Here is a 19,416-nt window from a genome sequence, read left to right on the forward strand (position 1 = left end):
TCAATTTAGTTACTAACCTACAATACAAGATTTTGGTTATGAGAAAGGAATAAAGATTTAATTTCACTGATGGAATTGCTCCTTAGGACAAGATCCTGGTGACTTCTGATCAATAAGCGAGATTTTGCTTAATGTCAGTACAGTAGATTTCTTTCAAAATAATGAATAGTGTAAAATCAGTTATTTTTACATCAAAATATATTTTCCATTTTTTTCAGTCATAATTGTTTAATGTTTTAATTTATTTCTACTTTGGAATTATTATTATTATTATTATTATTATTATTATTATTATTATTATTATTATTATTATTATTATTATTATTATTATTATTATTGCTGTTATTATATTCTTTCGGCCGGAAAAAAGAGAAATTTATTGGTCGTAACACATTGTTTTCAATATCATATATGGAAAACATTTTTAGAATCATTTAGAGAATATTTCCCTTCTCAACAGCAAAGTGATATTACATTGCATCCAATACAATATTTCTAATACATTTTATGAATATTTTCCTGGATTTACTTTCCGGCGACCATTCCCAAATGTACTTTCTTTATTTTCTAAAATGTTTTCCAAACATTTTTGGGAAAATATTTTCGGGAAATATTCGGAATATATTGGGAAAACTAGCATGGAAATCTCTAGAGAAGAAAAGCCTTTTGGAAACCAAGGAAAATATTTTCTTTTGGTGAAGAAAATATTCTTTGGTGTGTGGGAATGTATACTAGCAAGAAATTGTTTACTACCAAAAATTTTGCGCACAGAATCACTCGACAATTTAAAAGAAAAAAATATTACATTTTTTTTCGCATAAGGTATTCAATATAGTGCATTTCGAAATGTAAAGAGATCTTTGTACAGTTTTACTATACGGATGCACTGATTGTAAAATGTACGGAAAAATTTGAGGAAGCTTTTAATTTTCCTATTTTAGGTCGAGAACAGAACCCAACGAATTCCTCTGGTACTGCTAACCGGTTTCTACTACTACTACTACTACTACTTATGCTATGGAGCAGTGTTGAATTCAGACATTTTTACACGGGGGAACGTAAACTCTTCGGGAGAGTGAGATGTTTTTTCTGTATTTTTACAAGAAAGCAGCATATCTAATAATTCAATTCAGATGCACATTTTACCTAATTCTGAGACTAATAGAGGATAAATATCTAAAGTAAAATTACAATAAAAAAGCAATCGTCATTTTTTATCTAAAACATTTAATAATTATAAAGACTGGCAAATTATTTTAGGCTAAACTTTAGTTACTATTTACTGTACTTATTATTGTTATTATTTCCTTTTTTACAGTAGTTACTGTTTGATATTAATGTGGAGGTTTGGTAAAAGGTTTAAAATAACTCAATAATTTAATTATCCTAAAACAAACATGCATAGAAAAATTTTAATAAAAGATTCAGATTCTTTCTCTAACTTCTCATTCTAAATAGAGCATATTCACCTTGGCTTCTTCGCTCCATACACATCAATAACTTTGTTCACAAAATCTTCAGTAAGATCTTGGTCACCTTGAATAGCCATCTTTCATTAATATACTACTATACTATTGATAAAATCTATATAAATCTCAAACCCAGGAGGGACAACTGTTTCTGCCTGATACCTCTAAGGACGCCCTCTGAATCTGTCTCTCTAACTGACTTCAAGTTTGTTAAAGAAAGTTGTGCTTACTTTAACAATAATTCTAAAACACACTATCGTCTGTTTCTTCCGATGCAAAAAGTGGGATTTAAGTCGCCCTGTTTCAAATAATGCAAGAACTGTTCATTTTCAAGAACTGTAGTCTCTTGATGTCATAAATCATATGGAATGATCGAAGGATCTTCCCTTTCTTATCTCAATATGTACTAATATATAATATGGGTCTAGGAAAATTCGGTGTAGGAAAATTCGGTGTAAGAAAATTTGGTGTAAGAAAACTCGGTGTAGGAAAATTCGATGTACGGAAAACTCGGTGTGGGGAAATTTAGGTGTAAGGTAGATTCGGTGTAATACATATTGAATATTACCACTTACGATAATTTACGACACTTCATATTGTGAAAACGAAAACCATATAATGTAACAAATAAAATGTTATTACCTATTTCAAGAAAAGCATTTTTTTTTTTTTTTGCCTTGAGTCCAATACCACTTGCATGTCTTTTGCGGGGTATTACTATAAACTACTTTTCGTCACACAATGGAGCTGACACTTTTAGTCAGAAATAAAACAATTACAACTATAAGTTCAGAGAATAGTTATAGGAACAACTAAAAACACCTTTTCTATATAGTACATCATAGAACATATACAAGGTGATTCTTTTATGACTCACGGATTTCATTTGGGTGTAGAATTTCTGACTGAAGTCCGATTTTCATGCTGTTTGTGGCAAATGATCAAGGAAAGTTGGGAGATTAATGGAACTATGTTTACTGGTTTAAATTAATTTGGGGTAATATCGGCCACGCCTCTAGAAAAGCAGCAAATATTCGCCACTGTACCGAATTGGAATTAGGCGAGGTGCGGTGTGGAGATTTGAGATTCTTCGTTAAATGACAACCTCGCGACGGTCAATAAGAAACAGGAAACTGGGCTGTTGTATTGAGAATTATGCTGTGCTACTGCACCAATATGATCAGGACACATGCATCCATGACAGCATCTTTGAAGTCAGTATAGGTAGCGTTTTCCAAGTTATTGCGCTTAAGGAGAACGCGAAGTTGACGTCTATCTTTACCTGTAAAACAAGACACTACTACATGTTTTGCCTGGTCACGGGGAATGTTATTAAGTAAAATAACATCGTCCATTTCTTTAAAAAAATTCCTGAATATTATCGTTATCCGCATCAAAAGTCGGGTAGCGAAAAGCTGCATTGTGAACATGTACGACCGGTGGTGGTGGGTTTGGTGGGGTGTGTTGATTACTTGGGGGAACCACATTCTGGTTCAACACGTTTCCAGTATTTACACCATTATTTTGGTCTGCCATGTCGGATGACGATGAGGAAGAAAAAGGCTGCCTACAAATTGTTCTAGTGCGCAAACGAAGAGCAAATGCCTCTCTAAGCTCCTTGGCGTTTTTCTTAATTTGCTTACGATTTCTTATCGCTAGCAAGTGGATATCATCCAGTAAACCACCGAGGGATTGCTTGGAGTCTGCCGACATGCGGACAATGACCCATCAAGAGACTGGCATACAATGCGTATCTTCGTAGTCGTGCCACTAATAACAACAAGGAAGGAAGTCAGCCGATTACAGTGTATGAGGCGAGTAGGTCAGTAAGATCTCGTACAATAATCACAATGTGATTACAAAACACATGTAGAATGAGTTAAACAGTAAGGGATACCATCACAAATGCTACGCATAAATGTCTGTGTTCGATTCCAGAAGCGGGTTTCGTTATCACGTTTCGTGTAAATCGGGTTTCGTTATCACGTGGTGTGTCCGCAGGACCACTACGGGAAGAGCGAATTTCGTTGTGAGCCTGTGGCCACAAGTGTACGAGCAGGTTTCGGCACCACGTTGTATGTGAAGGACCACTGGTTCAATTCCTAGCGTTAGAAGAGAGGGTTTCGGCACCAGGTTGTGTGCATATGCTCCTGAGTCTTACCTGGTCTCAGGGCACAGCGCACATTGAACGTTCTTGTCTAGATGAAGTTTCCGTACCTGCAAACCTAGAACGTATCTTCATTTTTATGTTATTAGGGAGAGCATTTTGGGTGAATGAAAGGTACACAGTTTTCGAGGAGGAAATGTGCGAGTATAAAGGAAACATTCATTCACAGCAAAGGCAGTGTGTGAGGCTTTAATGCGAGTGCCTTTGTTTCCTAAAACGAATGTAATTTGAAATTTAATTTCCGATAAAATTTTGGGTTAGTGTTGGATTGGAAACAACACAGCCTAAAAGGAAACATTCAGATATGAGAGCAGAACGGTGAGTATATGTAATAGAAACTGCAACTGACTCGGATTTGCCAATAAATGAGTACTACTTACGGGTTTAGCTCCATCCATTCCAGTTCGTTGTAGTCTGTATTAACACTCACACTAACACTTCACTAATACACAGTTCTTGAAGGTTGTTCATTGACACTTGTCTTAGTTCGAAGAAGGCGGTGGGAAGGCCTCTAGTCCATTAAACATCTACATTGCTTGGAGATCAACTCTAGGTGGCGACCAATTAGGAATCTGGACTCCAGCTTCGTCGACTGCAAGGCAACCATCTCTTCCTTCTTTTCGGTATGGGCGAAGTTTTCGGCGATTTTCCCTCTTTTTGGAGGACCACGAGGGTGTCTCCTAAGGTTCTGAAATACCCTAAAAGTCTATGACAGTCCTTTTCTCATTTTGGGTATTTTCTTCTTTATATTCGTATATGCTTTAATAACAAAATAAGACAAATCGGAGTATCTCGCACACAGAGATGTTGTGCGGTTGAAATATCGAGATAAAAAGCTTAGTGTTACAAGTTGTTGCTTCTGTTTGTAACTTCGCTTGGCGTTGTTCGAAGGATCTGGCGTCCCTATCTCAGCAAATCAATTGCTTGTGATGAGAACGTTCTCTTCAATGTGTTTCCATCTTATGTCTGCAGTTTCATTGTATGTTTTTTTTTCTCTTCTGCTCTATCTGCATGTTTGCTTCCGGCTAATGTTGAACTATTGAAAGCTAATTACATGAGACACGAAAAGAAATCGTTTCTATGCAATGGAAAATTAAATTTAGAATAATCGCGTTTCTTGATTATTTCCTTTGTACTCTTTCTGATTTATTTTGTTTTCCTTTTAGAAATTACAAATTAGATCTGTTTTACGATAATGTACCCTTTGGAGCAACGTGATTTTATCGTTAAAAATTTTTGGAGACCGGGATCTGTTGCTGCTACGCAAAGGGCAGTTACACGCAACTTTGCCTCACGTTCTGCCCCAGACAGGAACATAATATGGTCGTTAGTAAATGAATTGCAGGAAACAGGGTTGCTTCTGAGTAAGGCAGGGGAGCATCGGACCCCGCTGGCGGATGTTTTGGAAGATGTCAGTTACCGACTCTTTAAGTCACCTAAGAAATCTCTATTCAACATGTAATTTCGCTTCAAATATCCAATATCTCATTCGAACTGTAACGTACAATGGCGAATATTTGCTGTTTTTCATGCGGCCTACCCCGGATGAATTTTAACCAGTAAACATAGTCCCATAAAACTCCCATCCTCCCTTGATGATTTGCAAGAAACCGCATGAAAACGGGACTTCAGTTAAAAAATCTAGACCCAAATGAAATCCGTGAGTTTTGAAATAACCACTCTGTATATACATATATAAGATGCAAAAATATATTTATCAAAAAAGTCTTAGTGGAAAGGGCAATGTTAAGCAGGATGGTTTTATCAGATAATATTTGTACAAATAGTTGACTTCTACTCCAATCAGACACTTTGGTTTGTTTGCTTTAAGTTAAGGTAAACAAGTACTGCAACTCTATTGAATTCTCCTCCAATCAGACGTATATATTTTAGTTGACGCATTTATTTTTACACCTTTGAGTAACATAAATAAGCTATGTCGTTTTTGAAGAATTTAGATTAAAATATTTATTTAAAAAATAGACATAAAATCGTCAGAACATTTTTGAAAAATCTACAATTTTCAACTTTACCCGTCCAGTAACCTACATTTTTTTGGAAGTAGAAAATTCTTGGAGACATCCTCGAAAACAGCATAAAAACTTAAGTTTTAAATTAAATGTTGATTGGTAGCGATGATCGCTTCGCTAAATCATACGAATGGACATCGAAAAACAAATTTTTCGTGATGTAAAGGCCATGAAATGTTAAAATCCGTCGAAATCTAGGGCCTTATGCAGAGTTGTTTTGACGCGTTATTAGTGCCATACTAAAGAGTTCGATTAACATATGTTTCCTGCTGTAGTTAAGCTTTTAGTATGACGCTAATCATACGTCAAAACGACTCTGCGTAAGGCCCCTAGAATTCAAATTTTTTCACAATCATAATGTTTTAAAACTTGGTATAGTAGACAGTAAAAGCATGTCCTACAGAAAGTTTGAACTTAAAATTAATTCGCTCATTTATCCTTAAAGTTGAGCTTTTAATAAATCCTACGGTCTACTACAACGAATCTTTCTTCACACCCAACGTTCCCTACACCGAGTATACCGTACACCGAATTTTCCTACACCGAGTTTTCTTACACCGGATTTTTCTACACCGAATTTTCCTGCTCCCATATAATGTAGGGCGAGATTATAGTACCTTATTAAAATACCAAAATTTCATCACCACTTGACAATTTCATGTTCTGCCGAACTCGCTCATAGTGTTAAGAAACAGGTTTTATTGACTAGTTGGTATTTTATCTTAGGTGTTACATTTTTAATATTTATATAAGATTAGCCTGTGTCTTCTTGAGAGATTGGTTTTCATCAGCACGTGCAGATATGAAGTCAAATAATTAGGTGAAGCAATTTCTACATATTGCGATTGAAATTTTGTTTCTCCGGGGGAAATGAATTTTCTCCGAGGGGATATTCCCCCCGGAACTACAACCTGAATTCATCCCTGCTACGGATGCGTATTGTAGAACTGAACCGAAATTTGTTAAATAGAGGATATTAGTATATAAACAATACGTTATCTATAGCCCGATAACATCTGTAAATATTATTTATCTATCTACCTAGCTACAATCTTCAACTACATCTATTCCAACAAATGTTCATGAAATCGGAAACAAAAATATCGTAAATTAGAAAAAAAAATAGTTCTAAACACTAACTATGTTTCCAACCCTGCTTATAGCACACATCTTGTCTGCTCGTAGAAGCAACCAACCAAGTGTTGAAGTATTTCTGATTCGAGTCACTGGACTCACTGCGTGGAAGTTGGTAAAAACTTCTCATCCTACACTTATCTACTCTATTCGTAAAAACTCTTTGTTATGTAATATGCCTTTATTAATTTATTATACGATTAATACTTTTAATATCTACCCAATTGTCTTTGTTACCTGAAGCATTAAACTGGAGAGGAAGAAGAACTATTATTTTCAAAAATTAGTTGTATACCGAACAGTACGTTATTAAAACCTGATCGTTTTTTTGATTGGAAGTATAAAGTTGCTTCTGTGAACGTTCTTGTAAATCATTTCATTAACACTGGCAGCATAAAATATAAGGGAAGTATAAGAACAGGGTCGAATTCTTATTAAATTTAAAGTCATAATGGCTAGCCTGGCGTCTGGTAAGTTGGAATTGATGTTCAAAGAAGAAATTGATTATGACTTACCTCAGGAAGATCCACTCGAGGGGAAAGGGTGGACATACGAACTGATGACTGACAACAAAGAATTAATATTATCTACAACGGAAGGAGAGCAAACAATGGAGAAGGATGCAGCTATGTTTTCTTTGGATGCGAAACTAAACGTTGGTATGGTGAAATCAGAATCTGCAGTACATCATCATCCTGCATTTGAAAGTAATATAGAAACGCCAAGAAAAATAGTGGTTCAAGAGACTTGCTCGTCGTACTCTAAGGACTCCCAACAATTAACATCAAAAAGTTCAGTTCGGCCAGAAAGGTAATGCTCAACTTTTCATAAAGTAATTGGCTCAGATTGATAATATGGTTCGGAAAGTTATAGATTAAAAGCAATACTTCATGACAAATATTTAGGTATGGGAGATATAAATTAATAATCTTCAATTTGGAAACCGAATGGCACCCATAGACGAGCTGTGGCGTATAGGGGCCTACGAAATAATAATAATAATAATATCGATAACATCCATACAAATCTTAAGTAGTTCGGTTCTTGATGAAATAATGACTACTTTATTATTGATTACACATTTCTCACCAATTTTTGTATATATTTACAATATGGGTGCCGCACGATAGTGTTTTATTTATATAGAGGCTTTTGCAAAGAAAAAAATCGGGAAAATGAAATTTACCCCAAAATTTTGAAAATTTAAACGTGAAATCTGTTATACTGAAACAAAAACTATGGACGTTTTTGTGGTTTTACTCAGGATGTAGATTGAATGAGTCTAGCCTCACTTTTCCGGAGGGCTTCGGAAGATATTAACAAAATACAAGATAAAAAAGAATTCTAACCAACAATGGATGTTCAGTAATTATACAGGTCCATACATATTTCATTTCATACTCATTCCTTTTTAAGGAGTAGTCGTTTTGTATTTTCAGCAATCATTTTTAGGGTATGGACTTCCATTTCTCCACACAGGTTTACTTTTGTGCTTAGAACACGTACACGATACAAGGATTATTGTACAAACGAAATGTGCTAGATGGCCGGTGAAAGAGTAAGATTGCTATGTAATTAGAGAAGGGTGCAGGATGTTGGTCCAACTGGAAACAAAGGGATGCGTCGGATAGGATAAAGCGGGTCACCGAAGATAAATACAGGCCTATACGTAAACGAGGATAGGGCAAAACACTGCATATAGCGTAGACTTGCATATCTTACGTGTTGAATATGTATTTGTACGTTCCTGAATATTTTATTGGTAACTTTCTGAAATGGTTTCATTGATTTATTGAAAAACAACAACAACAAAACTAATTTGTTTGTTTTAAATCCTTTTTTTTTTTGTTTGTTTGTTTAAACCAGGGTTTTTGGTTTAAATAATTTGTTCTAGGTATTTATATCACATATGTACAGAAATAAGTTTGTTTCGCTTTGCTGTTATTATGCAACAACCGGGTTATGCTGGAAGGGGTCACATGAGCTTAAAGCGGAATCCAAACCAACCCAACAAAGGACGCCTGATAAAAATACTTTGTTCTGATCTTTACATACTTGTTTATATAATTGTCAAATGTGATTTCAGAAGGACAAAAAGATAAACAATAGCACACGTGAAACATTATAGAGAGTTGCATATGGACAATTTCAAAGTACTGCAAAGTACAGAACTAATTTAGTCCAAGTTAGTTCACTACGACTTATATTAGTCGATGTTAAAGAAATACAACGACTTAATATGCATATCAGTGATAAAAGTGAATTGAGTCCACCTTGGCTCTGACACATTCCTACATAAATAGATACCAAATATACTTACGATTTCAAGAAATTCCTGGGGGCCGCGGTGGCTCAATGGTAGAGCGTTCACCTCTGGTGCTTGGGGTCCTGGGTTCGATCCCAGCCCCCGCCAAGTTAACTTTGTGGTGGACAAACACCGTGTGCGTGGGTTTCCTCGGGGTTCTCCCGTTTCCTCCCACTTTTTTCATTCCACCGTTTCATTCATTACTCATCATCACCGTCTCCTTTAGCCTAACCGGCATAACCGTGGGACGTAAAACTCACAGATTTCATTTCATTTTTCAAGAAATTCCTCTCGTGGGGTTTGTATTCCTCCTCCCAAAAGAAAGGTTGGTATTTCGATGTACTTTATCAATTGTAAACATTATTAAAACGATACAATATTTAGAATTTTCTTTGCTTGCTATGCATAACAATATCACAAAAGAGACATTCATAAAGTTATAAAAAAAAGAAGATTAATCTCTTTGAGTAATGAATGGGGAATTTAGTTCTGATTATACTACGAACCATATACGGGAGTGAAACGTGATAACTGACAAATGTGTCTTCGTCAAGATTTCACGAACTAGAGCAGGGTAAATTCTCTGAAAGATATTTTTCAGGAATATTCCCAGGAAGATTCCCAAAAATGGGAATTTTTCGGGAACTTATGTACCATCACAAGGAATATTGCATTCTATTGCTATATTATGATTTCAAAGAAAAATTCGTTTTTATATCACAGTATGTTATTACTGTTGTCCCCAGAGGAATCTTTAAAATGTATATTCTGAAAAATGTTTTGTTATTTTATTAATATATTATTATATTTAGAGAGTGCGCATAAATTGATATTTATTTACAATATGTCCTATGAAAGTAAATATGTTTCAAAAATGATATAGTAAGTCCACATACTTTTAAACCACTAAAAAGTTTAAATTTACATGCAAGTGGCTTTTCTGAACTTGACTCTTCTACTCACACAACATACATATATATATTAAATGATAAACATATTAAATTTTGAAATGTTATAAACAATTTTGTCAACATTTGCGCATAAATATGTATTTTCACAATATTTGCAAGATACTTTCTTATCTCTCTAATTTTGCATGTAACATTGCCACACACGACCTTTCTTCCTGCCCATTTCTCGAAATTTCATGCGTTAATTGACATGTAAGAGAAGTCCGAGTACCTCATCAGAAATCCAAATCAGAGAGAGGAGACAGACCGACGTATATTACGGTGGTTCAGAGTTTATTAATAGTACTTCATTTGTATTTCTACATAACTCTACATTACTAAATGGTTCCTTTTCATCATTTGTAAATTAGTACTTTGCCACTTCTGGCTATTGTTTAGCATTGGGGGACCAGATTTTGTACCTACTTTTTTGCGATATTCTGTTCCGATGCGGTTTTTGTATGGTTTAATACGTTAAATTATGTTACCAGCATTAAATTCACACAGCATTGCAGAGCAAGCGTTAGCGAGTGAAGGCGGGTTAGAGCCCAGCATGGAACGTTGTTTTCTATCTTCGTTACCAACAATTCACTTTCTTTTTTCACGTAACTTCCACTTACCTTTACGGTTTGTACAATCCCCTACTGCCCTAAAAAATTGTGTTCGATACTTTCTTGACTACTTGAATACCACTATCAACTCATTTCTTCCATAAATCATCCTACTTTTTGCTAGTTTTGGCCCCCCAATGCTAAACAATTACCTTACATTTTAGTGCAAATGGAAATTGAACCTAAAAAATTGTGTTATTAGCTATGTAATGTACAGTCAAAGAATTTTAAAACTTTTTAACCTTCAAATTCTTGAAAACCTGGAAGTAAATCATAATGTATTAAAATAAAGTAATTATTTGAAGATAAAGTAAATAAATGGAAATAAATTCCTTCCCGGAAATTTAGAGCCCAGGGAAAAAATCCGGGAATATTCCCATTGTTTTAAATTCCTTCCCACCGGGAATATTCCCACTGCCCATCGTTTTTACTATCACATACTTTTACGAACATTTTTTTTTTGGTTTAAACCATTTTTTTAAGCTAGGGATGGCACCGAGACGGACTTCTATATACCGAGACGGACTTTTATACACCGAGACGAGATCGAGACAGACGTCTATAAATCGAGACGAGACAGGAAAGACTCGGTCTCGTCTCGAATATTGATATTGATAGGTATTAAAATTATCTTTACTCAAAATTTGTTTCTGTTAGATAATATGGGAACGGTTGACTGATATACAGTGGCGTATTTATAAGTAGATATCGGGCTCAAACCCCTTCTGAGATATATATGTGACCATTTTTTCGCATTGCTCGTACAATACAAATGTTTCTTATTCGGTCCTCAAGCCTCTCTCGAAAGAAAGTCCACTGCTGATATATATAGCATTCTCCCTCCCTCATATATATATATAGGGTGTTTCAAAATAACACCGACAACGTTTGGGAGGTGATTCCTGACACCAAGATAAGACAAAAATTATAGACCAGCTTAAGCCTAAATATTTCCTTTAGGAGTTATAGGCTGCGAAAACATGAAAAGTGAACATTTCACGTAAAAACTAATATATGCCCTACCCAAAAATAAATGTTTCAGAATCCTAAGGTGCTCACGTAACAATTTTTATAGAGGGAGTTTGGTTACGGTCATTTAATTGGAAGTACTCACCAACTACTTTCATACAAACTGTTGCTGAAGTACCGCAAGATTCTGAGACTTGGATATTTGGATAGGGCACATACTAGTTCCTAATAAGTGGTTGACCCGACTACGGTAGGTCCCATAGTTTTGGAGCTATGGGCTTTTGAAGTTCACTTTTTCATGTTTTCGGCAGCCTATAACTCCGAAAGGAGGCATTTGTGCATTCAAGTTGGTCTATAGTTTATTTCTTATCTCGGTGTCAAGAATCACCTCCCAAACGATGTCGGTGTTGTTTTGAAACTCCATATATATATATATATATATCTGCGGATGAAGGTTATGAACTAGGGAGAGGCTATACCATAATTTGCCGCTTTATCCAGTGTAAAGAAAGTAGTATTGAAGCCTATTTTATCCAGTGTATGCAGCGTATACTAGAGCGTCAAGTAGGCTATAGCCCTCTCTTTGGATCCGCAATATATACATATATATAGGATGCTGAAATTATGTACAAAGTTGTGTGAAATATTGAAGGGGAAATTCTTCTTGATACTCTGCAATACTACTAGATAAACAAGTAGTGCTACTAACATAGCCTAAAGTTGTATTTTCTCAAATTGCACTATGTAAAATTTTACATATTTCTAATTTAGATACGAAATAACAGCGCAACACAATTGACATTTATTCTGTGTAACAAAGGATAATACAGTATCACTAACAACATTTTGGAAATCTCTAATAACTGAAATGGTATGGACGGTGGAATGCGCATGTGCATAGAAGAAATGACAAATTTAACTTTTCCTAAAGACTTCGAAAACGTGCTGACATATCACATTTCATCATGTAGATGCTTGCGAAAGACTTAAATGATCGTAATGCCATTTACAACAATTGCTATTTCAAAACGTTTCAGATGTACAAAACATATGGTTAATGATGGTTACACTGCTTAAAATGACGTATTTGTGTTAAATTTTTATAATGATTGTTGCTTTCCTTTGCTTCTATGGCATTACAACATCATTTTTGGTGTTTTTAATTACAAGTCTCAGTTACATTATTTTAAGCACTATTGCCCACTTAAATAAATTGCTAAGCAATATTCTAGATATAGGGCAAATAACGTAGCTAAACTGTAAAAAAAAAAAAAAATATTTAAAATTACGCGTAATTTCTTTTATGATGAAAGAATGATTTCAAAACACGACGTTTCTCATTGTATTTGGGCTACTTATAATGTTAATGTCAAAGTTTTCCTTCCAGCAATACGTGTAATTGCAAATTGTAATTGAAATTAAAGGTAGCTGAAAAATTTTCACTAACTAGTTGTACCTCCAAAGACTTAGGGATGGTGTACACTTTAGATTATAAACGTGCTTAATTAGAAGTTCTAATTACACCATAATTGCATTTTGCTTGCTTTAGTTTGATCACCGATCCTTCAAACTCGATCCGTACCATGGTGGGAGCTCATGTGGTTCGGATTCCACGTTAATCAATAGGTCCACGTCTCATATCGCCTCGCTGTTGAACGGGCGTTAAACTTAAAATCAACTTAACTCGATCCGTACCATATAGCTGTATGCAATTATTCAAGTTCCAGTTAGTTATACACATTGTTTTGATTTTTGGTTTCGTTTGTTTTAGTGTAACGTCCAACGATTATGATAGAACAGCTAAAGGAGACGTGGAAACACTGATGATAGTGGAACGCGAACCATTTAAGTCGTTCAACTGCCCCCCAACCGGAAATCGAACTAGAGACCACGCGAACCGAAGTCAAGCGTGCTAACCGCTAGACCAAATGGGGGTCCTCACATTGTGTTGATTGAAATCATTGAGTCAGCGTTGCCATTTCCGACGATCAGAAAGTAGCGTGTCTGTGCTCCAGAAGTAGTAATATAAACTATTTGTAACCCAAACATATAGAAATGAATTATTTGGTAACTAATGACTGGTACAAATGAAATAATTTTATTATGGACTGGAAAATGTGTTGGACATATTGCGAGAAGAAATTATGATCAATGGACGAAAACAATTCTAGACTGCGTACCACGAGACAAAAGAGCTTCGGAAACTTCCGCCTACAAGGTGTGATGAAATGAAGACCTCTGGGCATGAGCGCAGACTACGTGGGTGCTCTGGGACACCAGCACCCACACAGATAATCTTGTAGGTGCGGCGAACCCAGAAGATTTTTAGTTCGGACATGGGCTTGAACCCGTTTCTCTTATGTTTAAGTCAGCCATGTTACCGATTGAGCTAGAGCAGCGCTAACTTATCCTTATAGTACCGTTATATTTTACTTTTCACAGCAGAGCCCTTTATGACAGTGTTCATGTAAAGGTTTTTACTAAAATTAAATCAATAAAATATCGAGTTTCCTGAAAATTTACAAGCTAACACATCCCGCCATATGTGCCCACATATATTTGGGAAGTCGGCGCTGTTGCCTCTGTGGAGTAACCTGGGAAAGAATTTCACAGCAGGAGAGTAGTGAAGAAGTCGTGGAAAGCCCTTCATCCAGCAGTGGATTGATAATAGTCGATAACGACGATGGTGATTTTATATCTGGATCTCAGTGATAAACTAAACCAAGTCATAATTTCGTAATTTTACAGAAGTGAAAACCGTTTCCTCAAGTAAGACCTATAGTTTTGTTTTTTAAACTGTACTATGTAGTTACAAAGTAGTAGGATGCTTTCAGACTCATACTATTAAACCACCAGAAAGAACATACTCCATTACAGAAGTATTCTTAACTCAATTTCGACGAAAAAGTGACTTAGAATCGTGTACCCCTAAAGTGCATATATATATATATATATATACTAGGTAAGGTAGGGTAAAAATAGATTCAAAAGTTAAGGAAAGCTGTACAGCGAAAAAATTCTTCAATCCTTTATGTTGCAACAAAACTATTTGGTCTAGGAATTAATTTGTGCGGGTGGACAAGAGATGGCGCAACGAACGGAGCGTCCCACAGTTCCGTGTATCCACACATGTGTTGCAAACCCCTGTCATCGCGTATCGTTCGTAGTATAGGTAGTGGATTAAAGCGTCAACAACACCAGTTTGTAGTTAAGTGAACATGGCGCAATTTGTGCCTGATAAAGTGTTTTTGCGGGGTGTCCTGCTGCATTAATTTAACATGCAGAAAAGTGCGACTGAAAGTCATCGTATTTTAGTGGAAGTGTATGGTGACCATGCTCTAGCTGAGCGAACGTGTCAGAAGTGGTTTGCACGGTTTAGAAGTGGTGATTTCGGCTTGGCAGACCAAGAGCGAGCTGGACAGCCAAAAAAATTTCAAGACGAAGAATTGACAGCATTGCTCGAGCAGGATTCGTGTCAAACGCAGAAACAACTTGCAGCAGCATTAGGCGTTGATCAAACAACAGTCTCCAAACGCTTGAAAGCCATGGGAATGATTCAAAAGATGTCACATTGGGTTCCACATGAATTGAAAGACAGAGACGTTGAAAGACGAAAAACCATTTGCGAATTGCTGCTTCAACGACAGAGCAGAAAGGGGTTTCTGCATCGAATTATTACGGGTGATGAGAAGTGGATCCATTACGAGAACCCTAAACGAAAAAAGGCCTGGGTGAAACCAGGTGAACCAGGTCCATCACAACCAAAACGAGATATTCACTGTGCAAAGGTTATGCTGTGCATATGGTGGGATATGAAAGGTGTGGTGTACTATGAGCTGCTGCAACCGGGTGAAACTATGAATGGAGAACGTTATCGACGACAATTAATGCGTTTGAAGCAAGCTCTGGCCAGAACACGACCAGAATGGGAGAACAGACATGATAAACTTATTGTTCAACATGATAACGCTCGCCCACATGTCGCAAAACCGGTCAAAACCTATTTAGAAAATGTCGGATGGGAAGTTTTACCCCACCCGCCGTATTCACCAGACGTTGCTCCTTCGGACTACTACTTGTTCGATTGCATGAACAACGATTTGAATGGACAGCGGTTTACTTCTTCAGAAGATATCGAAACATGGGTCTCTGACTGGATCGCTTCCAAGGATGAGGACTTCTTTCGCCACGGAATCCGTACATTGCCTGACAGATGGGCGAAAGTGGTGGCTAGCGATGGATAATATTTTTCTTAAGGTATTTATGTATTTTGTGTTTGTACTACAGCTTCAATGTGTGCGTACCAACCGCACGAATTAATTCCTAGACCAAATACGACAATTAATACAAAAGAAAACTAGAAATTTAAGAAGAATTACTTGTTTTGGCGAGAGAGAGAAAATAGATACAGATAGCTCGAATGTATATAATATGTATGTCCATGTTTCGGAAGTAATTTTCAATCAATATAAAATTTCAGCTTAGTGAACTCACGATTAGTTTTCTTGAATAAAGATCGCATCGCTGAGAGCTCAGGGATAAGGTTAATCTATGTCAGGGCACTGGATGTATACTTATGTAATACATTACGACTTTATGAACTTATATAAGAAACTATATTCTTAAAATGAGACGCGAACTATTCCCAACATCGGACTTTGAATCTAACTTGTTTAATGATCCAACCCGAGACCACACATAGCAAAGATGAGTGCCGTAGCTCCCACCACAAGGTTCAGGAAGTTAGTGTTATTAAGTGTCAATTAAACACGGAGATGTGAAACGGCAATAAATCATTTGATCAATTTGAAAGAAAATATATTGTAGTAATTATTTATCCTATATGTTAAGATAATGAAGGTTACATTCTGTTTTTAAAATGACAGTCAAAGCAGAATGCATTGGATAATAAGTGAGAATTTGTGAAATTTCAATTTCGATACAATTAAATACATTCGTGCTGTTATGTGTTGAGTTATCCGTTAGAAGGTATTGAACAATTTTTATTCAAAGGAAGAAAATAAACTACTGTATAGTACTGGAATTAATTCAATACAGTTTAATTGTATAGGCAGTACCGAGGCTATATGAGACAAAGTCTATTGCTGAAAATGAGATATGGGTTAGTATTAGGGTTTTATCCCAATTATGATATACTCACTGATGATTGAATCTGGAACACACGCACGGAAAGCATTAGCGCTAGCAAATTAGTTATGATGAGGTACATCATATTATAATTCTAAGTTAGAAATGAAACAAAAAAAAAAAAAAAGCGGAAACAAGAGACCGAACGATAATAATAGTTTCACAATTTATTTCGAGACTCGGGACGACACCGAGACGAGTCCGAGACTTAGCCCTCGAGAAGACCGATACCGCTATTTAGCAACGGAGACGAGACCGAGACTGTGCAGAGTCTCGTCTCGATACCATAACTTTTTAAGCAGCTATTTTTAACCAGCCAATCCCGGTTCCAAAGTAACAATATATTGGGAACTTAAAATTCTTAACTATGTGGATTCCTTCACTCCCAAACATTTTTCTAGCTCCGTGTCAGGATATAGCACATTGAATTTTGATACTTCCTTTCGCTTACAATGGTTACTAGCTACTTTGTGTGCGAATCGATGCATAACTTACACACTACGGTATTATTTAAAATAATATTACGAATTTGTCTTGTAAATTTTACAGTAACTCGCGACCAGTTAATGTTTACATATTAATTGATCTTGTTTACAAATTCACACCGTAGAGCTTGTATACTTCACAGTAGTTTATTCAAGACATCATAGTTTCTAAGAAACTGTAGGCTATATATCATTATTTAGTTTACCTTAACTGGGGAAAAGGAAGTGTTAAAGAAGATGTTAAAAATTTACTCTCTCTGCTCCTCTCTCTCTCTCTCTCTCTCTCTCTCGCTCGCTCTCTCTGTGTCCTCAAGTTAGAAGGATGAATCTCGGTTCGTATACTAATTTATAACAGCAAGTTCACATACAATTATGACTAACAGTATGGAGAAAATTACTATAGAGGTGAAATACTCCAGAATATTTGTAAGAGTAGAGATGGGAAAATAATCAAAGAGGGCCGTTATCACTATCTAATCCATTCTGCACGTTAGGTGTTGCTCATTTGTAATTTTTATAATGATAATTATTATTATTGTTATGATTAGGAATGGCAATTGTACCGGCAATAGACGTGGAAATCGAAAGAACGTTGCTCTTCCTATTTATTCTCATCAGTTTTTGATTTCAAAATGTTTTTGTAACCATTCTTTTTTCCTGAAACTAGTGATAAAATAATTTTACAATACAAGTTTGTACAATATTATAATAATAATTTTTAGCTAAACTTCTACAAAATAATCTTATTATAAATCACTTCTTTAACAAAGCGTACAAGAAATATAACTGCAAAATCAATATTAATAATCATAATCTATTGAGTAATCGAGGACACAGCATACTGATTCCTGTGATGTATAATATATATATAACAATCTTTACAACATTCACCACTCTGAAATTGAAAGTGGCTTCAATAATCCCTACAGTTTGGAAAGATGTCTCAAATAAACAAAAGGTGAGAAATAGATTGTTACTCATATCTAGGTCCATTCTTTCCTTAAGATCCTAGAAAATTTTAAGTCATTTCACTTGTCTTATAAAAGGGCGTGATTTCAAATTGAAACCACTATGGTTAAAACCAGAACGTTCGCCATTAATAGATCCATATTCAAAATATGTTACAAATAAAACGATAGGAAAAAAATTTATAGTTCATACTTAGGATATTTTATCCTTTCTTAGATTGTAGAAAGTAATAAGTAATTATTTCACTTATCAAATACCGATAAATTGATTTGAAGTATAACACTTCCACCTTAGTTCCCCAGCGCGCGTAAATGAGAGGTCAAAATTTAGAGTAGGTAAAATATGAGAGAAATGGATAATTTTAGTTTCTGTTATCTACGGACATACTTTTATCCTTTATATTGTATCATATAAGCAAATAATGTGTTTCCCTTAGTTAATACGTATATGAAAATTTCAAATGATATCCCTTTCGTTGAAAAGCGGAATAACTATCATTACCAACCACAAGTTCGGTAATATTTCAAGAATAAGGATTGGAGATATTTTCCTAACCTGTACCTTTAGTTGCAACTATTCTACAACCAACTTTACGGAACGAATAATTTATTTCCTTTCATTTTTATTAGTTAACTGTAACAAATTAGGAGTTTTGCGCTTTGTAGAATTTAAAAATTTGTAAGAATATTTCTAGCTGTAAGCTACAAGGAAAGTTTCATTTCGTTCTATTTCAAGCGCTTTTCGATTGGAGCTTTCTATTTAAGTTGCTCTGAACCTGTCGTAGAAATATGTACTTGACATCATGCTATCTCCAGTAGAAGAAAATAAATCGCTGTCTTTTTAGAATGATGAAAGAAGTATTGATTTTCGTACTGACAATGAAAAAAAATTCGACCGTTGCATTAAACTTGGTGATCAGAACGGCTCGTACTCTGCTTTTAACTGCGGATAGTATAATTTGAGATCGTTTCATTCCTTTTCGCGTGTGAAATGAATTGAGATCTTATTTGAAAATATAAAGGAATGTAACAATATATGTAGGTATAAACCATGAAACATTTCCCAACCGTTCTATTTGGAACATGTTTCGAACATTAACAGCTATTGCCAGTTATTTTGCTTTTAACTGTAGAGGATGTAAAGTGAGATCAGGTCTTTCTTACTAGATGAGTGAAATAA

At 35.5% G+C, this 19,416-nt stretch overlaps 1 protein-coding gene across 1 annotated transcript in view; it reads left to right on the top strand.

Annotated features, from left to right (window-relative positions):
• The first annotated feature begins 6,835 nt into the window (after nucleotides 1-6,835).
• Nucleotides 6,836-19,416, top strand: part of LOC145670246 (uncharacterized) — a 41,889-nt gene continuing 29,308 nt past the window's right edge. Inside the window, exon 1 of the mRNA XM_081738658.1 lies at nucleotides 6,836-7,610. Within this exon, the coding sequence (XP_081594784.1) occupies nucleotides 7,252-7,610 (359 nt within the window). The 5' untranslated portion in view covers nucleotides 6,836-7,251. The remainder of the gene's footprint in view (nucleotides 7,611-19,416) is intronic.

Source organism: Thermobia domestica, chromosome 14 (assembly GCF_964235325.1).
Source record: "Thermobia domestica chromosome 14, izTheDome1.hap1.1, whole genome shotgun sequence".
NCBI classification, from domain to species: domain Eukaryota; kingdom Metazoa; phylum Arthropoda; class Insecta; order Zygentoma; family Lepismatidae; genus Thermobia; species Thermobia domestica.